This window comes from Lepus europaeus, chromosome 17 (genome assembly GCF_033115175.1).
Source record: "Lepus europaeus isolate LE1 chromosome 17, mLepTim1.pri, whole genome shotgun sequence".
Classification (NCBI taxonomy): domain Eukaryota; kingdom Metazoa; phylum Chordata; class Mammalia; order Lagomorpha; family Leporidae; genus Lepus; species Lepus europaeus.
Window position 1 is genome coordinate 36,895,885 of NC_084843.1, and position 14,421 is coordinate 36,910,305.

General features: G+C 41.7%; 1 protein-coding gene across 2 annotated transcripts in view; it reads right to left on the reverse strand.

Annotated features, from left to right (window-relative positions):
- The window catches only part of BTAF1 (B-TFIID TATA-box binding protein associated factor 1), a 97,930-nt gene that overhangs the window by 37,639 nt on the left and 45,870 nt on the right, over positions 1–14,421 (reverse strand). For both annotated transcript variants that reach the window (XM_062215060.1, XM_062215061.1), the window contains 5 exons: positions 12,576–12,696; positions 2,910–3,014; positions 1,040–1,189; positions 632–774; positions 180–354 (listed from right to left, as the gene is read on the reverse strand). In XM_062215060.1, coding sequence (XP_062071044.1) covers positions 180–354; positions 632–774; positions 1,040–1,189; positions 2,910–3,014; positions 12,576–12,696 — 694 coding nt within the window. The remainder of the gene's footprint in view (positions 1–179; positions 355–631; positions 775–1,039; positions 1,190–2,909; positions 3,015–12,575; positions 12,697–14,421) is intronic.

Sequence of the window (14,421 nt, forward strand, 5' to 3'; positions counted from 1 at the left end):
AAAAATCTAGAGTTAAATGGGAGAAAAATAATGTTCAATATAATCTGGAATACTTTTCTGTAACTGTTAAATTTTTACACAGAAAAACTATTCTTCTGTTGTAAAATATAATGTAAATAATCTTAACAGCTAATGGAAATTGTTTTACTTCCTTACTGTATTTGTGATAAGTATCGTACCTTCTGTAGAGCAGCCCATTCACAGATTACCAAAGCAACACTAATCCTCTGTAATGCAGATTTGGAATTCAAATGAAACAGGAGTAATTGGCCAAGGGATTCAGCTGGTTTGACTTCTTGGGTTACCATATTTACACCTGGATCACAAATACAGCAACAAAGCGCTCCTAATAACCTACAAGATAAAGAAATTACTATAGAAATTACCTGAAGTAATCTTTCCCCTACTGGACACATAACTTTTCCCATAGAAGATATAACTCCTATCTTATCTTCATAAAAACATAAAAAATTTCTATTTTTAGAACTCAAAAAAAATTCACTTACTCCCTTTCATTTTTCCCTAGGCTGCAAGGAAAGATTGACAGCCACATGAGAAGAATCTTTCGGTTAAATGACCTTTGAAGGCCAAACCTTTCAACTGATTCTGTGGATTCTTGGTGTATACTCACTTGGCTGCCATCATTCTGGCTCGCATAACCACAAAATCCCTGGTGGCTGGGTCTTCCATAATGGTGTCTGCACCTGCAATATACTCCTGAAGTGCTTCTTTACTTTGGCTTTGGCCCTGGCGTACCTTACCTCCTGTTTTTTCCTACAATGAAAGAAGAAAAAACAAGATAAATCATTAAAATTTAATGGACAACAACAAACACGTTGTTACAGTCCCAGTATAATACCATTCTTTTCACAAAACTTTAATGGATAAAAATTATCACTCATTTTGTTGGGGTCCTAGTAATAATTTCTCTTTACTTATGAACCACATTTATAATCAAGCTGTATTGATTTCTTATATGGTTACTGTACTAATGATTCTGAGCTGAATATACAAATACATCATGTAGCTCCACACGTACCTTGGCTCTGGCTTTTACTTCTAGTAACATATTTAGATCAATTGGTAAGTGAGAAGGCTGCATCATTAAGCAAAGCCAAGCACCCATCCATGGACAAGCAGCCGCAACCACATACTGAACTGAAGCCTTGCTCAACAGTTCCATCCAAACCTACGGTGAAAGGGGAATATGAAAATAAATTCTTCTAATGAGTGCTCAAAAATCTCTTACCTATTTTTAAGATTACTGAATTGAAAAAAATAGGAAATATCACAATGTTTCATTCTGAATTTAATACAGGTTTATTTTTACAATACTGTTTTTATTTTTTTGATAGGTTTGCAGGCTAAAAAATGTAACACAAAGTTATTTTGAAAAAAGGAATATAGGGGTTGGGGTTGTGATGTAATGGGTAAAGCGACTGCCTCTAACACCAGCATCCTATATGGGTGCCAGTTTGTGCTGCGCCATTTCTGATTCAGCTCCCTATTAATGAACCTGAAAAAGCAGCAGACAGCCTAAGTGCTTGGGTCTCTGCTCTCACATGGGAGACCCAGAAGCTCCTGGCTCCTAGGTTCAGCCTGGCCCAGCCATGGCTGCTATAGCCATTTGGGGAGTGAACTGGCAGACGGAAGATCTCTCACTCTAATTCTGCTTCTAAATAAATAAATAAAGTCTTTAAAAAAAAAAAGGGAATATAAGGAATCTTCAATGTCTTCTACACATTTTTAAATAAAATATGCCCATAAGATAACAGCTGTCAAAAATCTCATTAAGTCACTGAGATCCTTTGATAACACTTGATAATACTTACGCAATCCTACATTCAACACATATGGCTTGAACCAGCACTCATATGGGATGTCAGCACTGCAGGCAGTGGCTTAACCAGCTCTGCCACAAAGCTGGTCCTTCAACACCCACTTTAAGACATAATAGCTCCTGGGGGCCAGTTCAAGTCCCAGCAGCTCTACTTCCGATCCAGCTCTCCGCTATGGCCTGGAAAAGTAGCAGAAGATGGCCCAAGTCCTTGGGCCCATTCACCCGTGTGCGAGACCCAGAAGCTCCAGGCGGCCTGGCTTTAGATTGGCGCAGCTCCAGCCATTGTGGCCAACTGGGGAGTGAACGAGAGGATGGAAGACCTCTCTCTCTCTCTGTGTAACTCTGACTTTCAAATAAATAAGTAAATCTCAAAAAAAAAAAAAGTAATAGTTCCTGATAAACACACTCTGCTAAATTTAGAGGTGGTGATATGCTAATATAAATTTAAAACAGTGTAAGCCTGAATCCTGATCTCATACAATAAGGTATCCTTTTTGATGCCTAACATTTCACAGGCTAGGACCAATATATAGAAATAACATCACTGTTAATCCAAGGTTGTTAACACGAGTAACAAAAATTCAAGACTAGCTACAGATTCTGAGGATAAAAAAGTGCCATTTCCCTTATAAGTGCTATTAAATGTATCAAGTCCTATCATATTCCAACATAACTTTTATGACAAATCTTGCTAAAAGGAAAATCCACAAATCTGAAAACTCTGATTATGAGATTGTACAGTATCAATAGATCCAGAAAGATACTTTGCAGGATCTATAAGCCTACTGAGAAACAGCAAATGAGGGCTAAAGAACAGCAGTCTTTCTTTACTTTACTGAGGGTATCAGAAAATGCTTAAAACACATGTTTAGGAGGTCATATAGTAAGAGGAGGAAAAAACGTGGTCAACCAGAACTTAACTCCCATGTCACCTTGCAAATTAGGATGCCAGATTTTTCAAATCTCTATTTTCTAAAATCCTGACAAACAGAACAGCAACTATGAGAAAATTTTTTAAAAATTTACAAAGTAAATTTTAAAACACAATAGAGATATATTCATTGTGTACCTTGTGAATGAGGTCCAGAATTTCCTGACTGCTTTCTAAAACACAGAATTGAAAAATGTGTCGGAGCATATCAGGCAGGATAGGTATAAGCCAAGATGATGAGTTCTGAAAACAAAAACAGAATTAAAGCTATAACATTTAATTCTTGGATGTCAGCTTACCAGATATACAAGTAAAATAATAGAAATATTACCATGAAAAAGACTGCATGGCTTTATCAAAAATGTTCTACTGGCAATAAATTTTGATGAGATTTTGAGACACCAAATATCCTATTTTTTTGAAGAGGTTGGAGAAATTACAAAAGCTCACAGAAATCAAGCAACCAAAGAGTGCTTACTAAATACCTACTATGTCCAGAATAAGGGATCCTATATATTGTCTACTGCTGTTCAAATATTTACAAGCTCACTAAGACCAACTATCAGAAAAACTAGTAATTAGTTCACAGTATCACCCATGCCCCACAATGACTCTTTAAAAAAAAAAAGTTTTTTATTTATTTGAAAGACAGAGTTACAGAGAGAGGTAGACAGAGAGAGAGAGAGAGAGGTCTTACACTCCCCAGATGGCTGCAATGGCCCAAGCTGTGCCGATCCGAAGTCAGGAGCCAGGTGCTTCTTTCTGGTCTCCCATGCGGGTACAGGGGCCCAAGAACCTGGGCCATTCTCCACTGCTTTCACAGGCCATAGCAGAGAGCTGGACTGGAAGAGGAGCAACCAGGACTAGAACCCGGCGCCCATATGGGATGCCAGCGCTGCAGGTGGAGGACTAACCTAGTGCGCCATGGCACTGACCCCACAAAATGACTCTTTTTTTTTTTTTTTTTGACAGGCAGAGTGGATAGTGAGAGAGACAGAGAGAAAGGTCTTCCTTTTGCTGTTGGTTCACCCTCCAATGGCCACCGCGGCCAAAGCATCGCGCTGATCCAAAGCCAGGAGCCAGGTGCTTCTCCTGGTCTCCCATGCGGGTGCAGGGCCCAAGCACTTGGGCCATCCTCCACTGCACTCCCGGGCCATAGCAGAGAGCTGGCCTGGAAGAGGGGCAACTGGGACAGAATCCGGCACCCCGACCGGAACTAGAACCCGGTGTGCCGGCACTGCAGGCAGAGGATGAGCCTACTGAGCCACGGCGCCAGCCCAAAATGACTCTTTTAAAGCAAAAAATACAATGCCTGTGAGAGACTAAAGAGAAATTCTAAAATTTTAATTGAAATTCCAAAAATTCACAAGTTCCAAGGATAATGCATATTTAAATTACAAAGCTACCTATAACTTTCTAGATAACAGAAAACTAATAACAAAAATAGAACTGGGGGGGAGGGAGTGGCGCTGTAGTATAGTGGGTAAAGCTGCTGCCTGCAGTGCCAGCATCCAATGAGGGTGCCAGTTTGAGTCCTGGCTGCTCCACTTCTGATCTAGCTCTCTGCTATGGCCTGGGGAAGCAGAAGATGGCCCAACTCCTTGGGCCCCTGCACGTGCATGGGAGACCTGGAGGAAGCTCTTGGCTCTGGATTGGCCCCACTCCAGCCATTGTGGCCATCTGAGGGGATGAACCAGCAGATGGAAGATGTTTCTCTCTCCTTTCTGTTTCCCACCCTTTCTGTAACTCTGCCTTTCAAATAAATAAATCAATCTTTAAAAAAAAAAAAAAAAGGACCAGGGCGCAAGTTCTCATGGCAGTTTGGAAGAAGTTTAAAACAACCTAAAAAAATCACCAGCAGGGGACCACACTAACTTGTTCTGCTTCAATTCTACTTTTTATGGAAAAGAAAAAGGAAACTCAGAAAAAGTTCTCTCTTTTCTCACCAGAGATAATTAGGAATAATCTTAATCTGTAAGAAGAAAACTGTAATAGCAAAAAGCAAATGATTTAATATCACTCTTCTACATTATCTTTTCATTTTTAATTTTCATCCAAGTCTCCCCATACCCTTATGTCCATCACTGGTAATCCAGATAGTTGCTTACAGACCCCAAAGCCACATCGAGAGAAAGAACTTCTCCTCTATATTTATAACAAATAAATGTGATATAAACTATAGAAATCTTCAATTACAAACTGTTATTTCAGTAAATTCTACTTTATAATTACTACAACAACCAGGAAGAGGAAAGAATACAGAGTACAGAGCACATGTATTTAGGGAATTGAAACTATTTTGTATGACACTGTAATTATGGAAACCTGACACTATATATTTATCAAAGTCCTAGGCACTACAACATCAAAAATGAGCCCTAATCTAAATCACTGTCTTTGTCTGATGATATGCCAGTGTATGTTTATTGGTTTTTTATGACTCTGGTGGAAGATGGTGACAACGGGGGAGGATTTGGATAGGGTAGGGATGTGGTACATGGCAACACTATACTTTTCCTTCTATTTTGATGTGAACTTAAAACTGCTCTAAAAAAAATTAAGTTGTGGCAGATAAGCATAGAAAAAAAATGGTTCATATTATGTTACCAGGAAAATGCAAACTCAGACAACAATGAGATACCTCTATACACCTGTAAGAATGGCCAAAACCAGAACATTAACAACATCAAATGCTGGCCAGGATATATAGTAACAGGAACGCTCATTCATTATTTGTGGAAATGCAAAATGGTACTTTAATTTGAAAGATAGTTTACAAGTTTCTTACAAAACTACACATACATTTATAATACAATCCAACAACTGTGCACTTCAATATTTAGCTAAAGGAGATGAAACCTTGTAGCCACACAAAACCTACACATAGATGTTTACAGCAGCTTTATTCATAACTGCCAAAACTTGGAAGCAACCAAGATATTCTTCAAAAGGCAAATGGACAAATAAATTAGAGGAGTGTTGATATAGAGGCAGCTGTTGGGGACAGATCTGTTCCTTCTGCTCAATTTTACTGTGAACTCAAATTGCACTAAGAAAGTCCATTTTAAAAACAAATTAAGTCTACAAAGAGAAAATAGACTTAAAAAAACAAACCCAACTGTGGTGACCATCCTATGAATTAGCACTAGGGGGCTGGCACTGTGACCTAACAGGTTAAGCTGCCGCCTGCAATGCTGGCATCCCACATCATTGGGAACCAGTTCAAGTCCAAGCTGCTCCACTTCCGATCTAGCTCCAGTGGAGAGAGTAAGTGTTTGGGCCCCAGCACCCACATGGGAGACTGGATGAGACTCCTGGTTCCTAGTAAACCAGTGGATGGAAGAGTCTCTTTCTCTCTCTGTAATTCTGCCTTTCAAATAAATAAATCTTTAAAAAAATTAGCACTAGAAAAACTGAGATTCTTCAACAGCATAGTATATAGTCTCCTCAGTAGAAAATAAATAATAGGGCTGGGAAAACATCTATCTGTGAGTCAAATTTGGCCCACCTGAGTAACTAGACAAGCTTAAGAGGTAATAGTGCCTTTTAGATACAGCTGCAAAAAAGCAACATGGGTTTTGTTCACTACTGGTATTACTGTTTTTTAAATGTTTTATTTAATTTCATCCACTTGAAAGGCAGAGAGAGAGAGACTGATCTTTAGTCCACTGGTTTATTCCTCAAATGCCTCCAACAGCTGGATCAGGCTGAAGCCAGGAGCCTGGAAGTCCTCCAGGGTTTCCTACATGGGTGGCATGAGTCAAAACACTTGAGCCATCAACTGCTGTCTTTCGGGATGCATTAACAGAAGACTAAAGATCAGAAGTGGAGTAGCTGGGATATGAGCCAGGCACTGCAATATGGAATGTGGGCATCCCAAGTGGCAAATTAACCTGCTGTGCCACAATATCTGCCCTATAATGGTATTATTTTAACAGCTCACCAGGGATGATTTATTATTATGTGCCACCCCTGGGAGGGTGGCACATCTGGAGAGGACAGAGAAGGTCTAAGCATCACCTCCCATACCTTGCTCTGCACATTATTTCCATTTGGCTACCTGAATTGCATCCTTCACACTAAACCAGTAACTGCAAGTGATTTTCTGAGTGCTATGAGTCATCCTTGCAAATTATTAAACCTAAAGAGGGAGTCATGGGAACCCCCAATTTAGTCGGTCAAAAATGAGAGAGGCTCAAAACTTGCAATTGCTGTCTGAAGTGGGGGCAATCTATGGGACTGGACTTTTTTTCTTTTTAAGATAGATGGATTTATTTGAAAGGTAGAGTGACAGAAAGATCTTCCATCTGCTGCTTCACTATCCAGATAGCTGCAACAGCCACAGATGAACCAGGCTGAAGCCAGGAGCCAGGAACTCCATCCAGGTATCCAGAATGTGTGGCAGGAGTCCAAGCACTGAAGCCATCATCCACTGCCTTCCCAGGCATATTAACAGCTGGATTTGAATGGAGTAGCCGGGACTCAAACCAGCACTCTAACTGGAGACATTGCAAAAAGCAGCTTAACCCTCTGTGCCATAATGCTGACCCCAGAACTGAATCTAAAGACATCCAGTTGGTGTCTAGAGAGTTGACAGAATTGTTCAGTGTCAGGGGAAGAGCCCACACATTTGGTATCAGTTACCGAAACAACACATTTGGTAGTGAAGTGGCTCAGAAACAGATCCCTAACTGGCAGCATTGGCATCTTACATGAAGTAGATCTTACCAGTATTACACCTGATTCCTGTCTTTAGGCAAATTCAACCTCATTTCCACCAGCATATCAAATGCTCTTGGAGACTGAAGAGAAGATCAGGAGAGAGGCTACAACTCTGATGAATCACAGAATTACGTTAAATTTCTCTGAAAACCTATTTTGATCCATGGCCAAAGGAAACAAAAGTCTCCATATTTAGACAATTTATAATGCCTTGTGCTATATTTTTTCCAACCAACATTTACTGAAAGCAAGCTAAATATTTTAACTTTGTTCTCCCCTTTTCATATCTTAAAAAGCCTGGCCTAATTATGCTAACATTCTAGAAGACCAAAGAATTAGTCAAGTCTATTCCTTTTGTCATTGTTTCCTTCTCTAAACACATTATATTAATTTTTCTAGCATCCTAAATTAAAAAGCCTTAGATTCCAAATCAGACTCATGTATAGCCTCAAGTATTGACTAAGCTTGCCCTTCTAACAAAAGTTAATGTAGTAGAAACTGAAATTTTTGAATGATTCAAAGATTGTAATACAAATGTGATGGAAAAGTTGACCTAGTCAGTTAACACGGCAAAACAGGAAATTAATGCCTGGAAGCTTATCTTTCTAGACCGTGGAGTCAAATTCTGGCTCCAATGATTACTGGGTATAAGCATGAATTAATTTGGATAGCCCCACAGTTCACTGACATACACAGACTTTCATGAGTATGCATACTTTTGAATATATAGTTACTGGCTTAAAAAACAATACAGAAAGGAAAAGTAAATGGTAAATTCCTTCACTCTGATTATCCAGCTGCTAGTTTAGCAAAAAAGTTACATCCTGATTGTGACTCACAGCCAAAAGAAACTGTTTTTACTAAGAGTTCCTATTTCATGTTCCCTAGGAAGCCAGACTGCTAACATTTTCACATTACCATCACTGATAAAGGCAAAGGAATTAAACAGTTTATTTTCACAGATGTCATGGTATGCCTCAGAGAAAAATAATGAAAATAAGATTTCATAAATATCTGTAGCAGTATTAACTATGGTTCTATTTAAGGACATTTTAGAGATGTGCAAGCATGCATACACAGATTAATTTTAAGAATAAGTTCAGGCCGGCGCCGTGGCTCAACAGGCTAATCCTCCGCCTTGCGGCACCGGCACACCGGGTTCTAGTCCCAGCTGGGGCTCCGGATTCTATCCCGGTTGCCCCTCTTCCAGGCCAGCTCTCTGCTATGGCCCAGGAGTGCAGTGGAGGTTGGCCTAAGTCCTTGGGCCCTGCACCCATGGGAGACTAGGAGAAGCACCTGGCTCCTGGCTTCGGATCAGCGCGATGCGCCAGCCACAGCAGCCATTGGAGGGTGAACCAACGGCAAAAAGGAAGACCTTTCTCTCTGTCTCTTTCTCTCTCTCTCGCTATCCACTCTGCCTGTCAAAAAAAAAAAGAATAAGTTCATCTTCCTCAAAAAGTCTACGGGCCGGTGCCGCGGCTCACTAGGCTAATCCTCCGCCTGCGGCGCTGGCACTCCAGGTTCTAGTCCTGTCTCCCTATGTCACTGTCTAACTCTGCCTGTCAAAAAAGAAAAAAGAAAAAAAAAAGCCTGGATTTTCTAAAGCAAAACAAAAAATATACTAAAGATAATCAAAATAATTTCAAGGGAACAAAAATGACTGGAGTTTTGAGAGGAACAGGTTGACAAGTTAGAAACTGAAACCAGAATAGTTAACAGTAATTCAAAGATGAGGTGCATTTTCTCTCTCTGTACTTAAGCTGACTCTGTATTCCCAGCAGTTCAAGTCCTGGCTACTTCATTTTTGATCCAGCATCCTGCTAATGGCCTGGGAAGAGCAGAAGATGGCCCAAATACTTGAGCCCCTGCCACCTATGTGGGAGACCTGGAGGAAGCTCCTGGCTTCAGGCTGGCCCAGCCCTAGCCTTTGCAGCAATCTACAGAGTGAACCAGTCATGGAAGATCTCTTTCTCTTCCTCTGTGTAACTCTTTCAAATAAATAAATAAATCTTTAAAAAACAAATAAAGTCTATATAAAAGAGAACTGTGGGAAGAGAAGAAGTCAGGTAACTTCAAAAGGTCCATCAATGGCAAACTGAACACTTACAACAGAAATATTTAGGTAAAGATTGTAAAACTATTGGCCAGCGCCGTGGCTCAACAGGCTAATCCTCCGCCTAGTGGCGCCGGCACACAGGGTTCTAGTCCCGGACAGGGTGCCAGATTCTGTCCCGGTTGCCCCTCTTCCAGGCCAGCTCTCTGCTATGGCCTGGGAGTGCAGTGGAGGATGGCCCAAGTGCTTGGGCCCTGCACCCGCATGGGAGACTAGGAGAAGCACCTGGCTCCTGGCTTCAGATTGGCGCAGTGCGCTGGCCGCAGCGGCCATTTGGGAGGTGAACCAACGGAAGGAAGACCTTTCTGTCTCTCTCTCTGTCACTAACTCTGCCTGTCAAAAAAAATTTTTTTAAATAAATAGATTGTAAAACTGACACACACAAAAAAATGAAAATTAAGAACAACCTATGTCAGCTGTCATAGCCCATGCTTGATGGAATTATAAAATAGACCTTATAGTACTGACACAGAAAATTCTGATTAGACAGAAATCACAAGGATAATGCAAAACAAAATTTACAGATGCTATTGACAAAAGCTCTTAACAGTTGTGATGCTGCAGATTGAAGGAAATCTATGTGAATATACTCCTAATTCAAATGGAAACAGATGGTTAGTCAATACTCAAAAAAACATTTTTATGTAATAATCTACTGTCCCATTCTTTGAAGATGACTGGTCCAGCAGATGGAATCGATTCTCTCTACCTCTCTTCCTTTCTCTTTGTAACTCTCCCTTTGCAATAAATAAATCTTTAAACAAAACAAAACAAAAAAAAGATGACTAGCCCAAACTGTAGTATCTATGTATAACAGCATGCTTGAAGAATGGATTCTTTGTTGATACTTCCTCTAAAACATTTTATTTCACCTACAAGGTTATTTTAAAAATAGAAATGAAGGGAGCAGGTGCTGTTGCAAAGCCTGTTAAGCCACCTCCTGCAGCGCTGGCATCTCAAACGGACACTGGTTCGAGTCCTGGCTGCTCCACTTCTGATCCAGCTCCCTGCTAAGGCGCCTGGGAAAGCAGCAGAAAATAGCCCAAGTGCTTGAGCCCCTGTACACCCACGTGAGAAACCCAGAAGCAGCTCTGGGCTCATAGCTTCAGACTGGCACACCCCTGGCCGTTGCGGCCATTTGGGAGGCGAACCAACAGATGGAAGTCTTCTCTATCTCCCTACCACAGAACTCTTCCAAATAAATAAAATGAATAATAAATCTTTTTAAAAAACAGAGGGTCGGAGCTGTGGCGTAGCATGTTAAAGCCCCAGCCTGAAGCAGGGGCATCCCATATAGGTGTCTGTTCGAGTCCTGGCTGCTCCATTTTTTTTAAAAGACTTATTTATTTGAAAGTCAGAGTTACACAGAAATAGAAGGAGAGACAGAGAGAGAGGTCTTCCATCCGATGGTTCACTCCCCAATTGGCTATAATTGCCGGAGCTGCGCCGATCCAAAGCCAGGAGCCAGGAACTTCTTCCAGGTCTCTCAGGCAGGTGCAGGGGCCCAAGGACTTGAGCCATCTTCTACTGCTTTCCTAGGCCAAAGCAGAGAGCTGGATCAGAAGTGGAGCAGCTGGGACTTGAACCGGTGCCCATAATGGATGCTGGCACTGCAGGCAGAGGCTTTTCCTGCTCTACCACAGCTGCAGCCCCAGCTGCTCCACTTCTGATCCAGTTCTCTGGGAAGGCAGCAGAAGATGGCCCGTCTTTGGGCCCCTGCACCCGCATGGGAGACCTGGAAGAAGCTCTTGGCTCCGGATTGGCCCCTCCAGCCATTGTGGCCATTTGGGGGAGTGAACCAGCATATGGAAGATGTTTCTTTCTCCACCTCACCCTTTCTGTAACTGCCTTTCAAATAAATAAAAAAATCTTTAAAAAAAAAAATTATTTATTTGAAAGAGTTACACAGAGAGGGAAGGAGAGGCAGAGAGAGAGAGAGAGGTCCTCCATCCGCTGGTTCACCCCCAACTGGCCTCAATGGCCGGAGCTACGCCAATCTGAAGCCAGGAGCCAGGAGCTTCTTCCGGATCTCCCATGCGGGTGCAGGGGCCCAAGGACTTAAGCCATCTTCTACTGCTTTCCCAGGCCATAGCAGAGAGCTGGATCGGAAGTGGAGCAGCCAGGACTCGAACCAGCGCCCACGTGAGATGCCAGCACTGCAGGTGGCGGCTTTACCCGTGAGATGCCAGCACTGCAGGTGGCGGCTTTACCCACTATGCCACAGCGCCAGCCTCCGGCACTATTTCTAATGGTTGGATAATAACATCCATGGTTTTCCCAGGCCATAGCAGAGAGCTGAATCGGAAGTGGAGCAGCCAGGACTCGAACCGGTGCCTATATGGGATGCCGGCACTGCAGGCAGAGGCTTCATGCACTACCGCCATAGCGCCGGCCCCTAAATAAATAAATCTTAAAAAACACATAGAAATGTGATGCACAGCTCCCTGCAGGCTTCCTTCACACACTGACTAATACCTGAATGATTTCTGTAGGCACTTCAGTATCTGACTCTCGAAGTACATTATCTTTGGAAATAGCATGCCAGTAAGGTTGATAATCCTTATGAGGAGGTACGCATTCAGGAATTCTGTGGTCAGTTTAAGAGTTACACTTCAGAGCTTCTTATACAGCCTTTGTAACCCAGGATGGGTACTGTCGGCCAACCACCCATTAGTAAGCCATACATAGCAAGCAGAGACTAAGTAACATATCTCCAACAAAAGGGACTAATAAACCATTCATTCAATAAATATTTACTAAGGATCTCCTATGTGCTTAGCACTCTTCCAAGAATATAACCTGAGAACAGAACAGTAATATTTTTGCCCTCATGGTGCTTATATTCTTATTTGTCGACATGGTTAGTATATAACTTCTACTATGCCCAGCATTCTCTTGGTCTTCAATTACAAAATTTTATAAAATTAATTTATAAGCTTAAAAGTTTTTACATAGTTATTAATTCTTACCTGATCTTGTGTTGATAATAACGTAAACAGAGTTTCCAATGCTGCTCTTCGAACTGATGATATAGTGTGATGCAAAAAAGGCCAAACACGTGGAACTAAAACTGTGAGTGACTGTTGAATACTGATAAAGAAAGCACAAATTAATCTTATTCTCAGTTGAAACTCTATAGATACATTATCTAAAAATTATTCTCATATGGATCTAGTGATGTCGACAATGCTTTTGATAATTTCTAAAAAATACAATTTTCATATGAACATTTCACTTTAACATCCTCATTCAAAACTGCTATTACAGCACCAGATGAGGCAGAGCAAAAGCAGACAAAGAACTGCAGAAGGGGCCGGTGTTGTGGAGCAGATAAAGCCTCCATTTGCGAATCTGACATCCCACATGGACGCTGATTCCAGTGCCAGCTGTTCCACTTCTGATTCGGCTTCCTGCTAATGCACCTGGGAAAGCAGCAGAAGATGGCCCAGGTGCTTGGGTCCCTGTACCCACATGGGAGACCTAGAAGAAGCTCCAGGCTCCTGGTTTTGGCCTGGCCCAGCCAAGCCCTGGTTGTTGTAGCCATTTGGGAAGTAATGGAAGATACTCTCTTCCTCTCTCTGTAACTCTGCCTTTCAAATAAATAAAAATAAGTAATTTTTTTTTTAAAAAATGCAGAAATCTGAACATTAGGTTCTCCTGTGGCACTAATACCATGAATTACCTTTATCAAATTAGAACTGTCCAATAAATTACAATTTAACTATTCTTACTCGGGAAAATGACATATGTATCCTAGCTAGTAGTTGGCCCACACTATCAGGATTGCTAATCTTTAGCACTAACTGGAATCCACTTTTGGAGCCAACTCTGCCATGTATCAAATTACCAAGAGGTGCTACGTAGAAGCTGAGAAAACTGTTACCTCAATTTAGCCTTATTAAGTTAAGAAAACTCAAATTTCTTTCTCACAGATTAAATTTTAAATGAGGAAATAAGCAAAGCCAAACCTAAGTTATCTTGAACTACAGGATTCATGTCACATTCCCAAGTCATTCTAAAAGTCACCTAGAATTAATTCTGCCACAGCAGCCACTGAAAAGCATCAGCCATGGCTCCAGGCTACCTTATGGTTGGGGGCCTTAACAAAGGCCACAAGGTGACCACTGCCGCAGGTGCCTCATCAGGAACACCATGTCTGTGTGGGACAAAATCCAGATGTGTGAGCTGCTCACATTCTCCAAGGACAAAGGGTCCCTCATGTTCATCAAGAAAAGGGTAGGAGGGCCACCACGGCTGTGTAGAAGGTAAAGCCACTGCCTGCAGTGCTGGCATCCCATATGGGCACCGGTTCAAGTCCTGGCTGCTCCACTTCTGATCCAGCTCTCTGCTATGGCCTAGGAAAGCAGTGGAAGATAGCCCAAGTCCTCAGACCCCTGCACCCATGTGAGAGACCCAGAAGAGGCTCCAGACTCCTGGCTTTGGATTGGCTCACCTCTAGCTGTTGCGGCCATTTAGGGAGTGAACCATTGGATGGAAGATGTTTCTCTCTCTCTGCCTCTGCTTCTCTGTAATTCTGCCTTTCAAATAAATAAATAAATCTTTACAAACACCCCGCCCCCCAAAAAAAAGGGTAAGGAGACACACCCACACCAAGGGGAAGTAGGGAGAGCTAAGCAGTGTCCTGGCCACTATGAGAAAAGTATCACTAAGAAGGACTGAGCTTCTCCTCTTGCATAATAAACCCTTCAAATTCCTCACCAAAATAACAAAACAAAACAAAAAAGTTACCTGGAATTAAAATGACTCATAACTAGCATCTGAAATATATACCTCTGTAGAAAAAGGCATGAACAA